General features: G+C 51.8%; 1 protein-coding gene across 3 annotated transcripts in view; it reads left to right on the top strand.

The window, feature by feature from the left end:
- STX18 (syntaxin 18) overlaps positions 1–13,143 on the top strand; it is a 121,162-nt gene that overhangs the window by 105,994 nt on the left and 2,025 nt on the right. For all 3 annotated transcript variants that reach the window (XM_042984946.1, XM_042984947.1, XM_042984948.1), the window contains exons 7-9: positions 1,846–1,934; positions 10,691–10,749; positions 12,105–12,174. In XM_042984946.1, the coding sequence (XP_042840880.1) occupies positions 1,846–1,934; positions 10,691–10,749; positions 12,105–12,174 (218 nt within the window). The remainder of the gene's footprint in view (positions 1–1,845; positions 1,935–10,690; positions 10,750–12,104; positions 12,175–13,143) is intronic.

Raw genomic sequence — 13,143 nt, 5'->3', positions numbered from 1 at the left:
CTCCACGTTTATTATATTTACATGTATATTTAGTATACATACATCATATATAAACTTTATAAATACAGTTCTGGCAAAAACAGCCATTTTTTTTTTTTTAAACCTGCACAATGTTCTGGATACCTGGAGGCTTTTTGTGATGATGTATCTGGAATACTAATACCTAAATTGGTGCTGTCATACATTCTTTTCCCGTATCATAGTCTCGAAACCGACACTCTGGACTTTCGCCCGTCTCACGGGGCCGAGACCAACTATGGGAAAGTTACTGAGGTTGAGGGAGGAAAGAAAAAGAAGCCATACCCGGCGCCAGGCTCACGAGCCTAGAGGCACTGCTGAGACACCAGACACAGTCATCTTGAGAAAGAGAGACCCCACAGGGCGCCTGGGTGGCTCAAGTCAGTTCAGCATTCGACTCTTGGTTGCTGCTCAGGTCGTGATGTCACGGTTCATGAGATCGAGCCCCGTGTCGGGCTCTGCATGGACAGCGTGGATGGAGCCTGCTTGGGATTCTCTCTCCCCCTCTCTTTGCCCCTCCTCTGCTAGCTCTCTCATAAAATAAGTAAATTAACTTAAAAAAAAAAACCCCATTGCAGTCTCCATCAAGGATGGGTCACTTCCGTCCACTGCCCTTTTCCCACCGCACACCCCTTTTGACCTCGCGGGCCTCTCTAACGTGCTGGTGCAGCCCTTCCTAGGAGCCCGAGCCATTGGTGCACTTCGTCAAGCGTCCATCACGCATTTGTGATTGCAGTTAAAAAGTTCTCTAAAAGGTCCAGTCAACAACAGTTGATGCGCGGGCGCCCGTCCCAGGGTACACCCAGAGCCCCCAAGTACGGACTGGCACACGGAGAGATCAGATGAGCGAAGGTTTATCCATGGGGTGACGGGACATGAAGAACCGTGTGTCCTTGCAGTGGAATATCCTGCAGCGTTTCAAGAGAACGAGGCAGATCTATGTGACGGATACGGGATAATCTCCCAAATACAGTGAAGTCCTACACGGCAAGTTTTATAAGCCAGTGTGTACACACACTGGATTGAAGTTGGGGGGGGGGGCGTGTTGGTGCAGAGAATTACATAGGTGTTTGTATGTGAACACACTGGGTAAGGTCTGTGAGGCCACATCAAATGCTAACAGTGGTTCCTTCTGGGGGAGGAATAGGATTAGGGAGTGGTAGGTCCTGGCTTGGCGTTTTTGGTTTTTTTAAATTTTTTAACGTTTGTTTATTTTTGAGACAGAGAGAGACAGAGCATGAACGGGGGGAGGGTCAGAGAGAGGGAGACACAGAATCCGAAGCAGGCTCCAGGCTCTGAGCTGTCAGCACACAGCTCGACGCGGGGCTCACACTCACGGACCCCGAGATCGTGACCTGAGCCAAAGTAGGAGGCTTAACCGACTGAGCCACCCAGGCGCCCCTGTCCTGGCGTTTTTTTTTTAGTGAAAATACCCTTATATTGCAGTGTTTAAACAGTAGAGGGAGGGCGTGCGTGAGCTTGTGTTTTGTGGTAAAACACACTTGAAGACTGGCCCTTTGGTTTGCAGCCATTGCTGAAGTCACTGTGGCACTGAGACTGTGCAGGGGGCGCCTTCTGCCCACGCGCACACACGTGCACATAATGCACGCACAAGCTTAAACACTGTAGAAGGGTCCTGGTACAGCGCCTGAGTATGAGCCAGCGGATAACCGAGTGTGGACAAGCTGTAAGAGCTCATGCTTGCAGTGTGCCTGCATCCCAAGCCAGCATCAGCACCGTCTAAAAGGAAGTATTTTGCCTTCTGTTTCTCTTTCCTTTCTTTTCTTCTTCCTCTTCTTCTTCTTTTTTTCTTTTTTTCTTTAACAGAAAAGGTTCCGGCTGAATCCCAACCCGAATTGGGCACGTGGGGAGACGGCAAAGGTGAAGACGAATTATCCCCAGAAGAAATACAGATGGTAAGGCTGCTCTCTGCCCAGTCGGGTGTTGTTAGTGTTGGTAAGACTGTTTCCCCAAGTAGGAGGTCATCCTAAACGCCTTTGCCCTGATTGTTATAGCGAGTTTTCAAAATTATAAATACATATTGTGGATGCAACTTTTCCACCCGATTTCCTAGTTCTTCATATGCTTTTCATAAGTTTTAAATTTGCCGTAGCATAATTAAAGAAGAAATTGCCTTGGAATGATTTTACTAATATTAGATTTCTTTCCAGCTGCAGTAAAATAGTCCTCCAGACTAAATGGCTCTTTTATAATTACCGCTGTGCTGCTTTTTAATTGTTTGAACTGCCGACGCTATGCTAACGTGCAGAAAGCAGAAGTGATGCCTGAAAAATGTAGTCACACCTTGACTGCTCAGGTCCAGTTGCCAGTTGTAGGTTGTCCGCTCTGGGTGAGTTTCAAAAGGAAACTGACAGGTTTGGCAGGAGCCCCCGCCAGCTCCTTTAGAGCAGTGTCTGCGCACAGCGCGTCTGGACGTTGGCGTGACGGAGCCCAAGGGAATACGCCGTCTGTGGTTGGGAGCAGACGTTTCCTAGCGCTGCCCTGGCGGAAGGCTGTCCTCGGCCTAAAGAGCGGGGAAGCTGGTTCCCACGCGGCGTGCTTTCAGTGGCTGTCCCTGACAAATGACAGCAACTCACTTCACACCGTGGTTGACAGTGGACAGAACTTTTCCAGGGCTCGTTTTCTCCCTGGTCCTGTTCACGATCGTGTTCAGAGGTGGTGGGGCATTACCGTCTCCTTTGAACTTTGGCAGAATCAGTAGAGTGTCTGGCCCAAGGTCCCCCGGTTGTTAATAAGCGGTAGAGCTTATGACTGATCGGTTCACACATTTCTAACCCACGTCGCCTGTGGAAGAAGAGAAGTAGAGCTCTGAGCCGAAGCCCTGTCACATCAGAACAGGGTCCGGGCGCGTCCCAGCCTCGAGGCACTCGTGTTGCCAGCCTCTTCCTCTTCACTGCTGTCTCCGTGTCTTGCAGGTCCCAAGTGTTACATCCTCAGAGAGGCCTTCCTGGCCACCCAGTCTGCGGCAGCCCCCGGCCACTCTGTCCCCGTACCCCGCTTTATTCCCTCATCCCTCCACTAGAACACAAGTGCCATGAGAGCAGGAACTTTTCCGCTTTCGTTGCCATATTCCCAGAGCCTGGAGTGGTTTTTGAGTGGGTGAGTGCCTTGGATGAGTATAAACTACAGGCAGGATCACCAGTAAGAACTCTGAGATATGCAAGCTTTAAGTTATTATTATTATGTACACTTATGAATGCTCCCTAAATGCCAAGCCGGTATGCGTGTTGTCTTACTTGATCTTTATAACAGTCCAGTGAAGTAGGAATTATCCCTCTGTACACGTGAAAAAGAATAAGGCACAAAACCTCTAAAGCCCTCCACGGTCACCGAGCCAGTAGAACAGGCAAGCCGCGTCCTGTGCCCTGAGTCCTGCGCTTTTCCCCTGTGTCATAGTTCACGGGAGTCCCCGGTGGGATCTGGGGGCGTAAGGGAGTGTAGCCTGTGTAGGAGCCTCGTGGCAAACTGGGTCCCAGTCTCAGTGACTAAAGCAGTCAGAGCCGGCAAGAGTTCCCTCATTTGTGTTGTGTTACTGCCAGTGGGTGGGCAGAAGGCTGTAAGTTCAGCACTTCCATGGCAAGCTCTTAAGTGTTCACTTAACTTCTCTTGTAATTGGGAACAATAGCCAAGTACCACATCTTACGGGCTGACTAACCCAAATCTTACTTAACAGGCTCAAGCCTGAAAATGAAGAGAAATAAATACGACACTATTGGTTTTAAATTGGAAAGTGTTGTAGCAAATTGTGGTCATAATTCATAATCACTGTTTTGGAATTTTTCCTCAGGGTAAAATAATGAATTAAGCCCTATAATATCAATTTAATTCATTATTTCACCCACAGGAGCAGTTGTTACGTGTCCCAAAATGGTTGCTGAGTGTTATGTGATTTGCACACTGAATTTCCATTTATAACTCCTGATGCAGGTATATTAACGTTTGAGTTACTATAAGCAGATGTTTTGCGGTCAGGCTGAGTGGGACCAGATTGTTTTCTGATGTTACATAGAGAAAATACCTCCTTTGTAAGCCTGCATTCAGTTTACTCGCCTCGAGTGAAACCACCTGCATTTATTGATGTATCCCTTAGGATAATTTTTAAAGCCATGCGCGTGACTTCTGTTCCTAAATCTGCATGAAAGGTGTCCCTAGCCCTCGTCCCCTGTGGTAGGCCGCTGGAAGCACCAAGGTGGGTGGCTGGCAGGGCTTGTGATCTGGGCCCAAACTCAGCTCCTGGCAAGAACTGTTGGTAGAATCTGGGCACCACGCAGCCGAGAGCCGAGGTCCACACCCTGGGGAGGTTTCAGGTTCGCAGGGGTAGCGGTGGGGATGGAGGTGAGGGTCACGAGCCATGTGAACGCAGGCGTTTGGCATAGATGAGGCGCATCTGAAGAACCAGAGAGGTCCTGGGCCATGGTGGTGGGGGCAGACTGCTCTCTAGGCCGAGCCCCTGTGGGTCTCAGCCCCTGTGGGTTCCTAGTCTTTGGTCCAGTTAGCTGCTCTTGCCTCTTTGCAATGCAAATAACTTCTTGTGGCTTCACCTTGTACCCAAAGGCCTTTTGTAGGAGTGATTTTCTTTTTAAAACTACAGTAAAGAGGATTAGATTAGAAAAGGATTTCTGTAACAGTGTATTCACAGTGTGGATTTGTATCCCTTAAAGCAGATAATAAACCCTTTTGGGGCCCTCTGTTTGGAAGTCTGACTTCTAAGTGGAATGAGGCAGTTAATACTGCCTAACACGCATGTAACACACAGCACATGCCAAGTACGGCCCTGACCGCTTGAGTGTTTATTAATGTAGCCACCCCGTGTGGTAGGGACTGTCGCTGGCCCCATTTTACAGCGAGCTCCCAGGTCCTAGGCCTTTAAATGTGGTGCCTGCCGCCATGCTTGAGCGGTCAGGGGAACTTGCTCCAGACATCCATCTGTGTTGAGCGAAAGCACTGCATTTTGGTGGGAGACCAAACAGTATGGAGCGGAAGGAGCCACGGCAGGAGGCCCACACAGACAGGCTGGCTGCTGTCATGCCTCTCGGGCCCTGCTTGTCCACCTTCCTTGTCCTGCAGGCCTCGTGTCGCGCTTTCCAGTGCCTCACAGAACTGGGGGCCCTGTGACAGGCAGGCCGGTCTTCCCCCGGGGCCGGGGAGGGGGGGCGGGGAGGGTACCCCGGGGGTACCCCTGTCCTTGGTGCTGACTGTGGAGACCAGGCCTCCTTGGCTACTGCACCTTGTGAGGTCCCTGTCCCTCTGGGGACGGATGCCACGCCAGCCAGCTGCCAGCGAGCCCCAGCGAATGCTGTGTGAGCGCCCCAGATCCCGCTCAAGTCACAGTGCCCTCTAAAATTTGAAACTAGAGAGGTGGAAGGGGCCTTCAGAATATTTCATGACTCATTTTGCGTATCTGGAATCTCAGTCCCAGGAGATTAATAATAGTTAACATTTAGTGGGGGCTTTGTATGTGCCACGCACTCTGTACACAACTTTACATGCATTATTAGCGCGTCTTTCTCTAGTAAGTACTGTCTCCGTCCCGTTTTAGTGACAAAGAGGCACAGAAAAGTTACCTGCCCAAGGGCATATAGCTTCGAAGGTAAAGGAGCCATCATCATCCCTACCCACCCTCGGCATGAGGCAGGAAAGGATAAGAATCACCACGTCTGTTCACAAAGAGGCCCTGTCACGTGACAGGCCGGACAGAAGCCAGTGACTGGTTCAGGGGTCAGTCACCCCAGGAGTTCCCATTGAGGCCACAGGGGCTGGCCCGCTGAAGTCCCGGGCGTGTCCACCAACTGCCCCTGCCGGCCGGCACCTGCCGCTCCCTGCCTTCCTCTGCAGAGGAGGGGTGAGGTGTACAGGTTGGCCATCAAGACAGCATCGGAAACCATCCTGAAATCTGGCACAGGTGAATGTTGTCAGCGGCCTGGCCGTTACCTGATCTGCCTGAGCCCTGCCACACCCCATTAAGTGGCTCCCTTGCACCTGGCTATGGGAAAAACAGGTGGTGGTGTTTTTGAAGACACAGCTCCATTGTAACTCCCGCCCCCAAATGGGGGCCGCTTTCCGTAAAGGTCCTGGCCACGCCAAACTCTCCCCTCAGCCCTGTCACCGCTTGATCCCTCGAGGCATTTGTTTCTTTTGCTCCGCCCCCCTTTGCGCCCCCCCACCCCCCCCCCCCGAATGGGTACTTCTCAGGTGGCATTAAGAACCCATAGGTTGAAAGGAAATCAGAGCCAGAATCTGATCCTGCTGGTGACAGGAGTCCTTCAGAAGTAACAGCTCCCCAGAACCCCGAGAGGGGGAGTGGGTGCCTCATGCCCAGAGCTGGGGAGGGGACAGAGAGGGCTTTGTTCCGGGGGACATTCCCGCAATAAACCACCTCAAACCTCTAGTCTTGCTTAGGAGTAGGTTAGAAAGCATAAAAGGTCTGAGGATTTAAAAGGACAGGGCCGTATTTTGTCATTAAAAAAATAAGAAAATGCCCTCTATCCCAGCCCCCCGAGAAAAACCCTGAGTAATACCTGGGAGAATTAGTGAAAGTAAATGAGCACCTACATGCTGAAGTAATTGTTTTTTTCCTTAAATTACTGGGCTCTGAAGTAACTGTTGAGTTGACAGCTAACAGGGCTGATAGTTTCAAACTCAAAAGAGTGAAGTTTTTATTCCCTTAAATAGCCTGATTCATGCATAATTAGAAGGGCCGTCCTGGTACCGTGTCAGCATCCTGTCCGTGCTTGAGGTGGCCCAGCAGAGCGCCCCCCGCCGGCCCTTCTGGAAACTGTGCCGGCCCACCCATTTTCTGACCCAGTAGGTCTGGGGTGCAGTGGAGGCCCCTTTGTGTTTTGACAAGCAGGGGGACCGACAACCGGTGCCCTGCAGTGTGGTAGGCCCTGCATTGTGCTGGGGGCCAGAGGAGAAAGCCCCACCCCAGGCGGGAAGATGGCCCCCCAACAGGGGCAGGAAGTGTAGCGATGGATCAAGTGCAGGGGAGTTTTATATTATAAAAGACAGGAGATGGTAGAAGGTGATTAAATCTGCCTTGGTGCGTCTGGTCACTAGGAAGGTGCCTAGGCTGGGTCTCGAGGAAACAGTCGGAGTCCTCCCCGCGGGGTGGGGGGTTGGTGCGCGGCGGCCTCCATCAGCTCTCAGCTAGTCTGTGCAGGGGTGAGGCAGTGGGCTGCAGGAGAAGGCTGCACCTCAGCGCTGATCTACAGGGCCACGGACAGGGCCGGCCTGGTGCGCTGTGACGTGACTGGCATCTTAGATCACATCACTCTGACGGAGGGGTGGGGGGCAGATTGGAGGAGAGTGAGAGGTGATGAGGGCAGAGCACAGGCACCAGGGAGGGAATGGATGCAGCAAGGGTGCGGGTGAACTGGCAGACAGGACGGGAGGGTGTCCGCCTGGAGGGCTGGGGGGGAGCTGGGAGGGGAGGGGGGCAGACGGAGCAGAGAGTGAGCACAGCACATGCCCTCCCTGTGAAGTCAGGGGGTGACTGGGCAGGGAGAATGTGAGTCCCTGCACGTGACCTGCTCAGCACGGTGTCTGCCGTGACTTCCCTAACCGTTGTTTTCCCTCCATTGTTGTTTTACTGAGCAAGTCTGGCTGGAGCCTCGGTTGGATCGCAGAGCCTGGGAGGCCCAGAGCTCACCTCCACCCGTCCCCCCACACAGCGCCTGGCGCAGACAGCGCCTCCGAAAACAGCTGTGGACGGGACTGCCGCTTTAGTAGATGTGAAGGAAAGAACGCGCGTGAGGCCTTCTCGGACTTGGGTTTGACGCCTTCCCACCCTCAGGCAGCTCATAGTCAAGGGGGAGTTTGGGACATGCACAGCTTATTACCGGGCTGAAAATGGCTAACGTCCTGAGAGATCTTCACGAGGTTTCACAAGGTGCTAGGCCAAGGTTAGAAACTGGAGAAAGAAGTTCCAGCTCGGGGGCCGGGATAGGTCACGGAGAAGGTGGCGTTCGAGCTGGGGCTGTGGGACGAGGGCCCCTGCCCGGGGCTGAGTACACGCTCAGGCAGCGGAGTGGGCGTCCGAAGGCGGGGTTGCGGGTCCCGCAGCGAGGAGGAGATCTGGCCCCGCGGCACGGCGAACCCTCAGACGTGCCAGCCTTTCGTGGGGCTGCTGTCAAGTTGGCAGGAACGGTGGGGGCAGCAGCTGTCTGCTCCGAGTTTACGCGGCTCCGATGGGCTCCCGGGTGTCAGGGTGGCACCCTCACCCAGACTGAGTCCCGAAGCCCGATCGCCAGCCTGAGCCCAGGAACACAGCATCTTCCCAGGCATCACTTCGGCTAGCAGGCAGGGAGAAGTCCGGCCACAGGGATGTTTTCTTTTTTTTTATTTTTTTTTTTTATTTTTTTTTATTTTTTTTATTTTTTAATATATGAAATTTACTGTCAAATTGGTTTCCATACAACACCCAGTGCTCATCCCCAAAGGTGCCCTCCTCAGTACCCATCACCCACCCTGCCCTCCCTCCCACCCTGCCCTCCCTCCCACCCCCCATCAACCCTCAGTTTGTTCTCAGTTTTTAACAGTCTCTTATGCTTTGGCTCTCTCCCACTCTAACCTCTTTTTTTTTTTTTTTTTTTTTTTTTTCCCTCCCCCATGCGTTTCTGTTATGTTTCTCAGGATCCACATAAGAGTGAAACCATATGGTATCTGTCTTTCTCTGTATGGCTTATTTCACTTAGCATCACACTCTCCAGTTCCATCCATGTTGCTACAAAAGGCCATATTTCATTTTTTCTCATTGCCACGTAGTATTCCATTGTGTATATAAACCACAATTTCTTTATCCATTCATCAGTTGATGGACATTTAGGCTCTTTCCATAATTTGGCTATTGTTGAGAGTGCCGCTATAAACATTGGGGTACAGGTGCCCCTATGCATCAGTACTCCTGTATCCCTTGGATAAATTCCTAGCAGTGCTATTGCTGGGTCATAGGGTAGGTCTATTTTTAATTTTCTGAGGAACCTCCACACTGCTTTCCAGAGCGGCTGCACCAATTTGCATTCCCACCAACAGTGCAAGAGGGTTCCTGTTTCTCCACATCCTCTCCAGCATCTATAGTCTCCTGATTTCTTCATTTTGGCCACTCTGACTGGCGTGAGGTGGTATCTGAGTGTGGTTTTGATTTGTATTTCCCTGATAAGGAGCGACGTTGAGCATCTTTTCATGTGCCTGGTGGCCATCCGGATGTCTTCTTTAGAGAAGTGTCTATTCATGTTTTCTGCCCATTTCTTCACTGGGTTATTTGTTTTTCGGGTGTGGAGTTTGATGAGCTCTTTATAGATTTTGGATACTAGCCCTTTGTCCGATGTGTCATTTGCAAATATCTTTTCCCATTCCGTTGGTTGCCTTTTAGTTTTGTTGGTTGTTTCCTTTGCTGTGCAGAAGCTTTTTATCTTCATAAGGTCCCAGTAGTTCACTTTTGCTTTTAATTCCCTTGCCTTTGGGGATGTGCCGAGTAAGAGATTGCTACGGCTGAGGTCAGAGAGGTCTTTTCCTGCTTTCTCCTCTAAGGTTTTGATGGTTTCCTGTCTCACATTCAGGTCCTTTATCCATTTTGAGTTTATTTTTGTGAATGGTGTGAGAAAGTGGTCTAGTTTCAACCTTCTGCATGTTGCTGTCCAGTTCTCCCAGCACCATTTGTTAAAGAGACTGTCTTTTTTCCATTGGATGTTCTTTCCTGCTTTGTCAAAGATGAGTTGGCCATACGTTTGTGGGTCTAGTTCTGGGGTTTCTATTCTATTCCATTGGTCTATGTGTCTGTTTTTATGCCAATACCATGCTGTCTTGATGATGACAGCTTTGTAGTAGAGGCTAAAGTCTGGGATTGTGATGCCTCCTGCTTTGGTCTTCTTCTTCAAAATTACTTTGGCTATTCGGGGCCTTTTGTGGTTCCATATGAATTTTAGGATTGCTTGTTCTAGTTTCGAGAAGAATGCTGGTGCAATTTTGATTGGGATTGCATTGAATGTGTAGATAGCTTTGGGTAGTATTGACATTTTGACAATATTTATTCTTCCAATCCATGAGCAGGGAATGTCTTTCCATTTCTTTATATCTTCTTCAATTACCTGCATAAGCTTTCTATAGTTTTCAGCATACAGATCTTTTACATCTTTGGTTAGATTTATTCCTAGGTATTTTATGCTTCTTGGTGCAATTGTGAATGGGATCAGTTTCTTCATTTGTCTTTCTGTTGCTTCATTGTTAGTGTATAAGAATGCAACTGATTTCTGCACATTGATTTTGTATCCTGCAACTTTGCTGAATTCATGTATCAGTTCTAGCAGACTTTTGGTGGAGTCTATCGGATTTTCCATGTATGATATCATGTTATCTGCAAAAAGCGAAAGCTTGACTTCATCTTTGCCAATTTTGATGCCTTTGATTTCCTTTTGTTGTCTGATTGCTGATGCTAGAACTTCCAGCACTATATTAAACAACAGCGGTGACAGTGGGCATCCACAGGGATGTTTTCACACTGATGCCGCATCCCTCCACGCCAGAAGGAGGGACTCGGTGGCCACCCTCGGAGGGCAGATCAAAGATTTCCGAGCAGACGCCTTGCTAGACCCTTGCCTTTGACCGTGTTGCTTTTGAGTATGACGTCACCCTTAGTGTGTTTGTCTCTTCACAGTTTGAACAAGAGAACCAGCGCCTAATTGGTGAGATGAACAGCCTGTTCGATGAAGTGAGGTATGTATGTGGTTCCTAGGAGCTGATGGCCTCAGCTTTTCTAGGAACTGGGAACTTTTCATTTACTTCGATGGCCAGGCATCCCCTTGTGGCCCTGGCCACGTGCACCCCCCTCAGCCATTCGGGGTCAAGGCAGCTGCCCAACTTCAGTGACTCCCCTTAACCTGCGGGCCCTTGGGAGGTCACCCCCTCTGTGCTGCCTCCGGGCTTCCAGTGACCGCAAGCTGCACGGTTAGGGGCTGTTAATTTCATGGCTCCCGGGGTAAGGGGGCGGGCCTTGTGAGGGATGGCTGGCCAGCTGCAGCCTCCTGCATGTGGCTCCGCTGGGGTCCGTCCGCCCCCTCAGCAAAGGGGTCGGCAGCGTGGAAGGAGAGTGGCCGTGCCCACGTGAGCCATCGCTGGCCCGCCCTCTAGGGGAGGCACGTGGGTGGGGCCTGTTTCCCCGAGAGAGTCTGGAGCATCTGGAAGGAAGGCCTGGGCTTTGGCAGGGAAATTAAACCCGCTGCGCTGTGGGCTCATCCGAAAGAAAGTGCGTCCTGACGCCGTACCCACAGCCCCCGGGGACTCTGATGGCACCTGTGCTCCTCTGCGGCCTCTGCCCTCGCTCTGTGGGCCTCGAGGTCCTTGCTCCGAGACTCAGCCCCCGCCCGCCTCGCTCTTCCTTCCCACACCCGGAAGCACGGGAGGAGCGGCGGCCGGCTGCCCCGACGGCTCAGCCCCTGCCGCCCCCATTTCTAGACCCGTGCCACCCCCCAGCCCACGCCCGGGGCGCCCTTGCTGGCCCTGAAACAGCGAGCAGCTCAGATGCTTGGTTGCTGAACCCAGATACGTTTTCAGACGGAACCGGAGGACTTTTCCTTTCGCCGGGAAGTTGGTTTGGGTGGCAGCACCCTGCCCCTCGACCTCCTGGGCGGTAACGACGTTGAGTGGTCGGCACACACTGGCGTTCTGAGTCCCCGCCGCGTTACCGTGGTTACCGGGCCGGGTACGGGCCTTAGCATTCGAAGGCTGCCTGTTGCAACCAGGGGTGCAGACTCCGAGGCAGGGGCACCGCGGGTCAGCTTGCAGGGGAGGGCGGGTTCCGCAGTGCAGCGCGCCCCCTAAGCGAGAGATTTCAGAGGAGAGCCAGGAAGTGCAATGCCGGCCTCCTCCTTCCTGAGCCTGACGTGGTGCACCCTCCCCCCCCCCCCCCCCCCCCCGCCATGAATGATGTGGTGTCCCCTCCCTCTCTGGAGGCTGTGGTGGTGTCCCCTCCCATTTCTCACTTACGTGGTCCATTTAGAAATGTGTAACACTCCTGCTAGGACCACCACCTACTAATAGTTGTATGTAATTTTTTTTTCTCTTTAATGAAGGCAAATCGAAGGGAGAGTGGTTGAAATTTCCAGGCTCCAAGAGATATTCACAGAGAAGGTTTTACAACAGGTAAGAAAAAAAAAAAATCACGATTTAAGGTTTAGCTGAGAAGAATCTACTGTGACATCAGGGTGCTTGTTCTGAGGTTGCCTGATCTCTACAGCCATGTGCCCCAAGCCGCGTGGGTTCATACAGCTCCTCACGTGAGGGCCTCCTGACCCCCCGGTGTAGCCTCTGTGTGGGGTGGGGAGCTCTCTGCACCTGACCCGCTGCTGGCTGGCCCAGGCCAGACCGGGTGTGGTGGCCCGTGTGTGCCGTGACGCCCACAGAGGAGGGAGTTGGGTAGATCTTCCTTCCGGGTGCCTCTGAGCTAGTTTTCCCGTCTGCAAATGGAGTGGCCCTCACAGGGCCGTCCTGAGGCTCGGAGATAACCCACAGGAAGCACCCAGCACACCTGGTGGGTAGCAGCCTGTCAGTCGACAGTGTCACTTAGGGCTCACACTTGGCCCTCTCGGAACGCTAGGTCCGTGCCACCTCAGGTGTCCCGTCCACACAGGAAATAGGGTTGTTCTCTGAAGGGGATTTTCATGTTATTTCTTCCTGCCTCCAGTTCTGAAACTCTTCCGGCCAGTAACTGGCAAAACTTTTAGGGACCCGATAAATTTATCCTCCTTTTTAGCATCCACAGACCGTGGAACGGTTTCAGAGTCAAAATCATTTCTGCTGCATTGTGTTAAACTGGCCCAGTTGGCCTAAGACCCTCTCGCCCCCACAAAACCTGCCTGAAACCTCACAACCAGCGTCGAATCGCTGTAAATTTAGGTACGTGCAGTCTGACAGAAAGTTCGGGTTCACGAGAGTTACCCTTTCTAACTACATTGAACGACCAATTCAAGCGTGTATGTGCTAAGCCTCCACTTAGAAGCCTGATGGCTGTCACTTCAGCCTCCTGACCCATAAAACAGCTAAGTGAGCTGTCCCTGTCAGAGCACACGACTTGCTTCCAGGGACAGCTCAGCGTGGCAGGAGAGCTCAGAG

Source organism: Panthera tigris, chromosome B1, assembly GCF_018350195.1.
Source record: "Panthera tigris isolate Pti1 chromosome B1, P.tigris_Pti1_mat1.1, whole genome shotgun sequence".
In the NCBI taxonomy this organism is placed as follows: Eukaryota; Metazoa; Chordata; class Mammalia; order Carnivora; family Felidae; genus Panthera; species Panthera tigris.
Note: the sequence above shows the minus strand (reverse complement) of the source record. Positions and strands in the feature narration are given on the sequence as shown.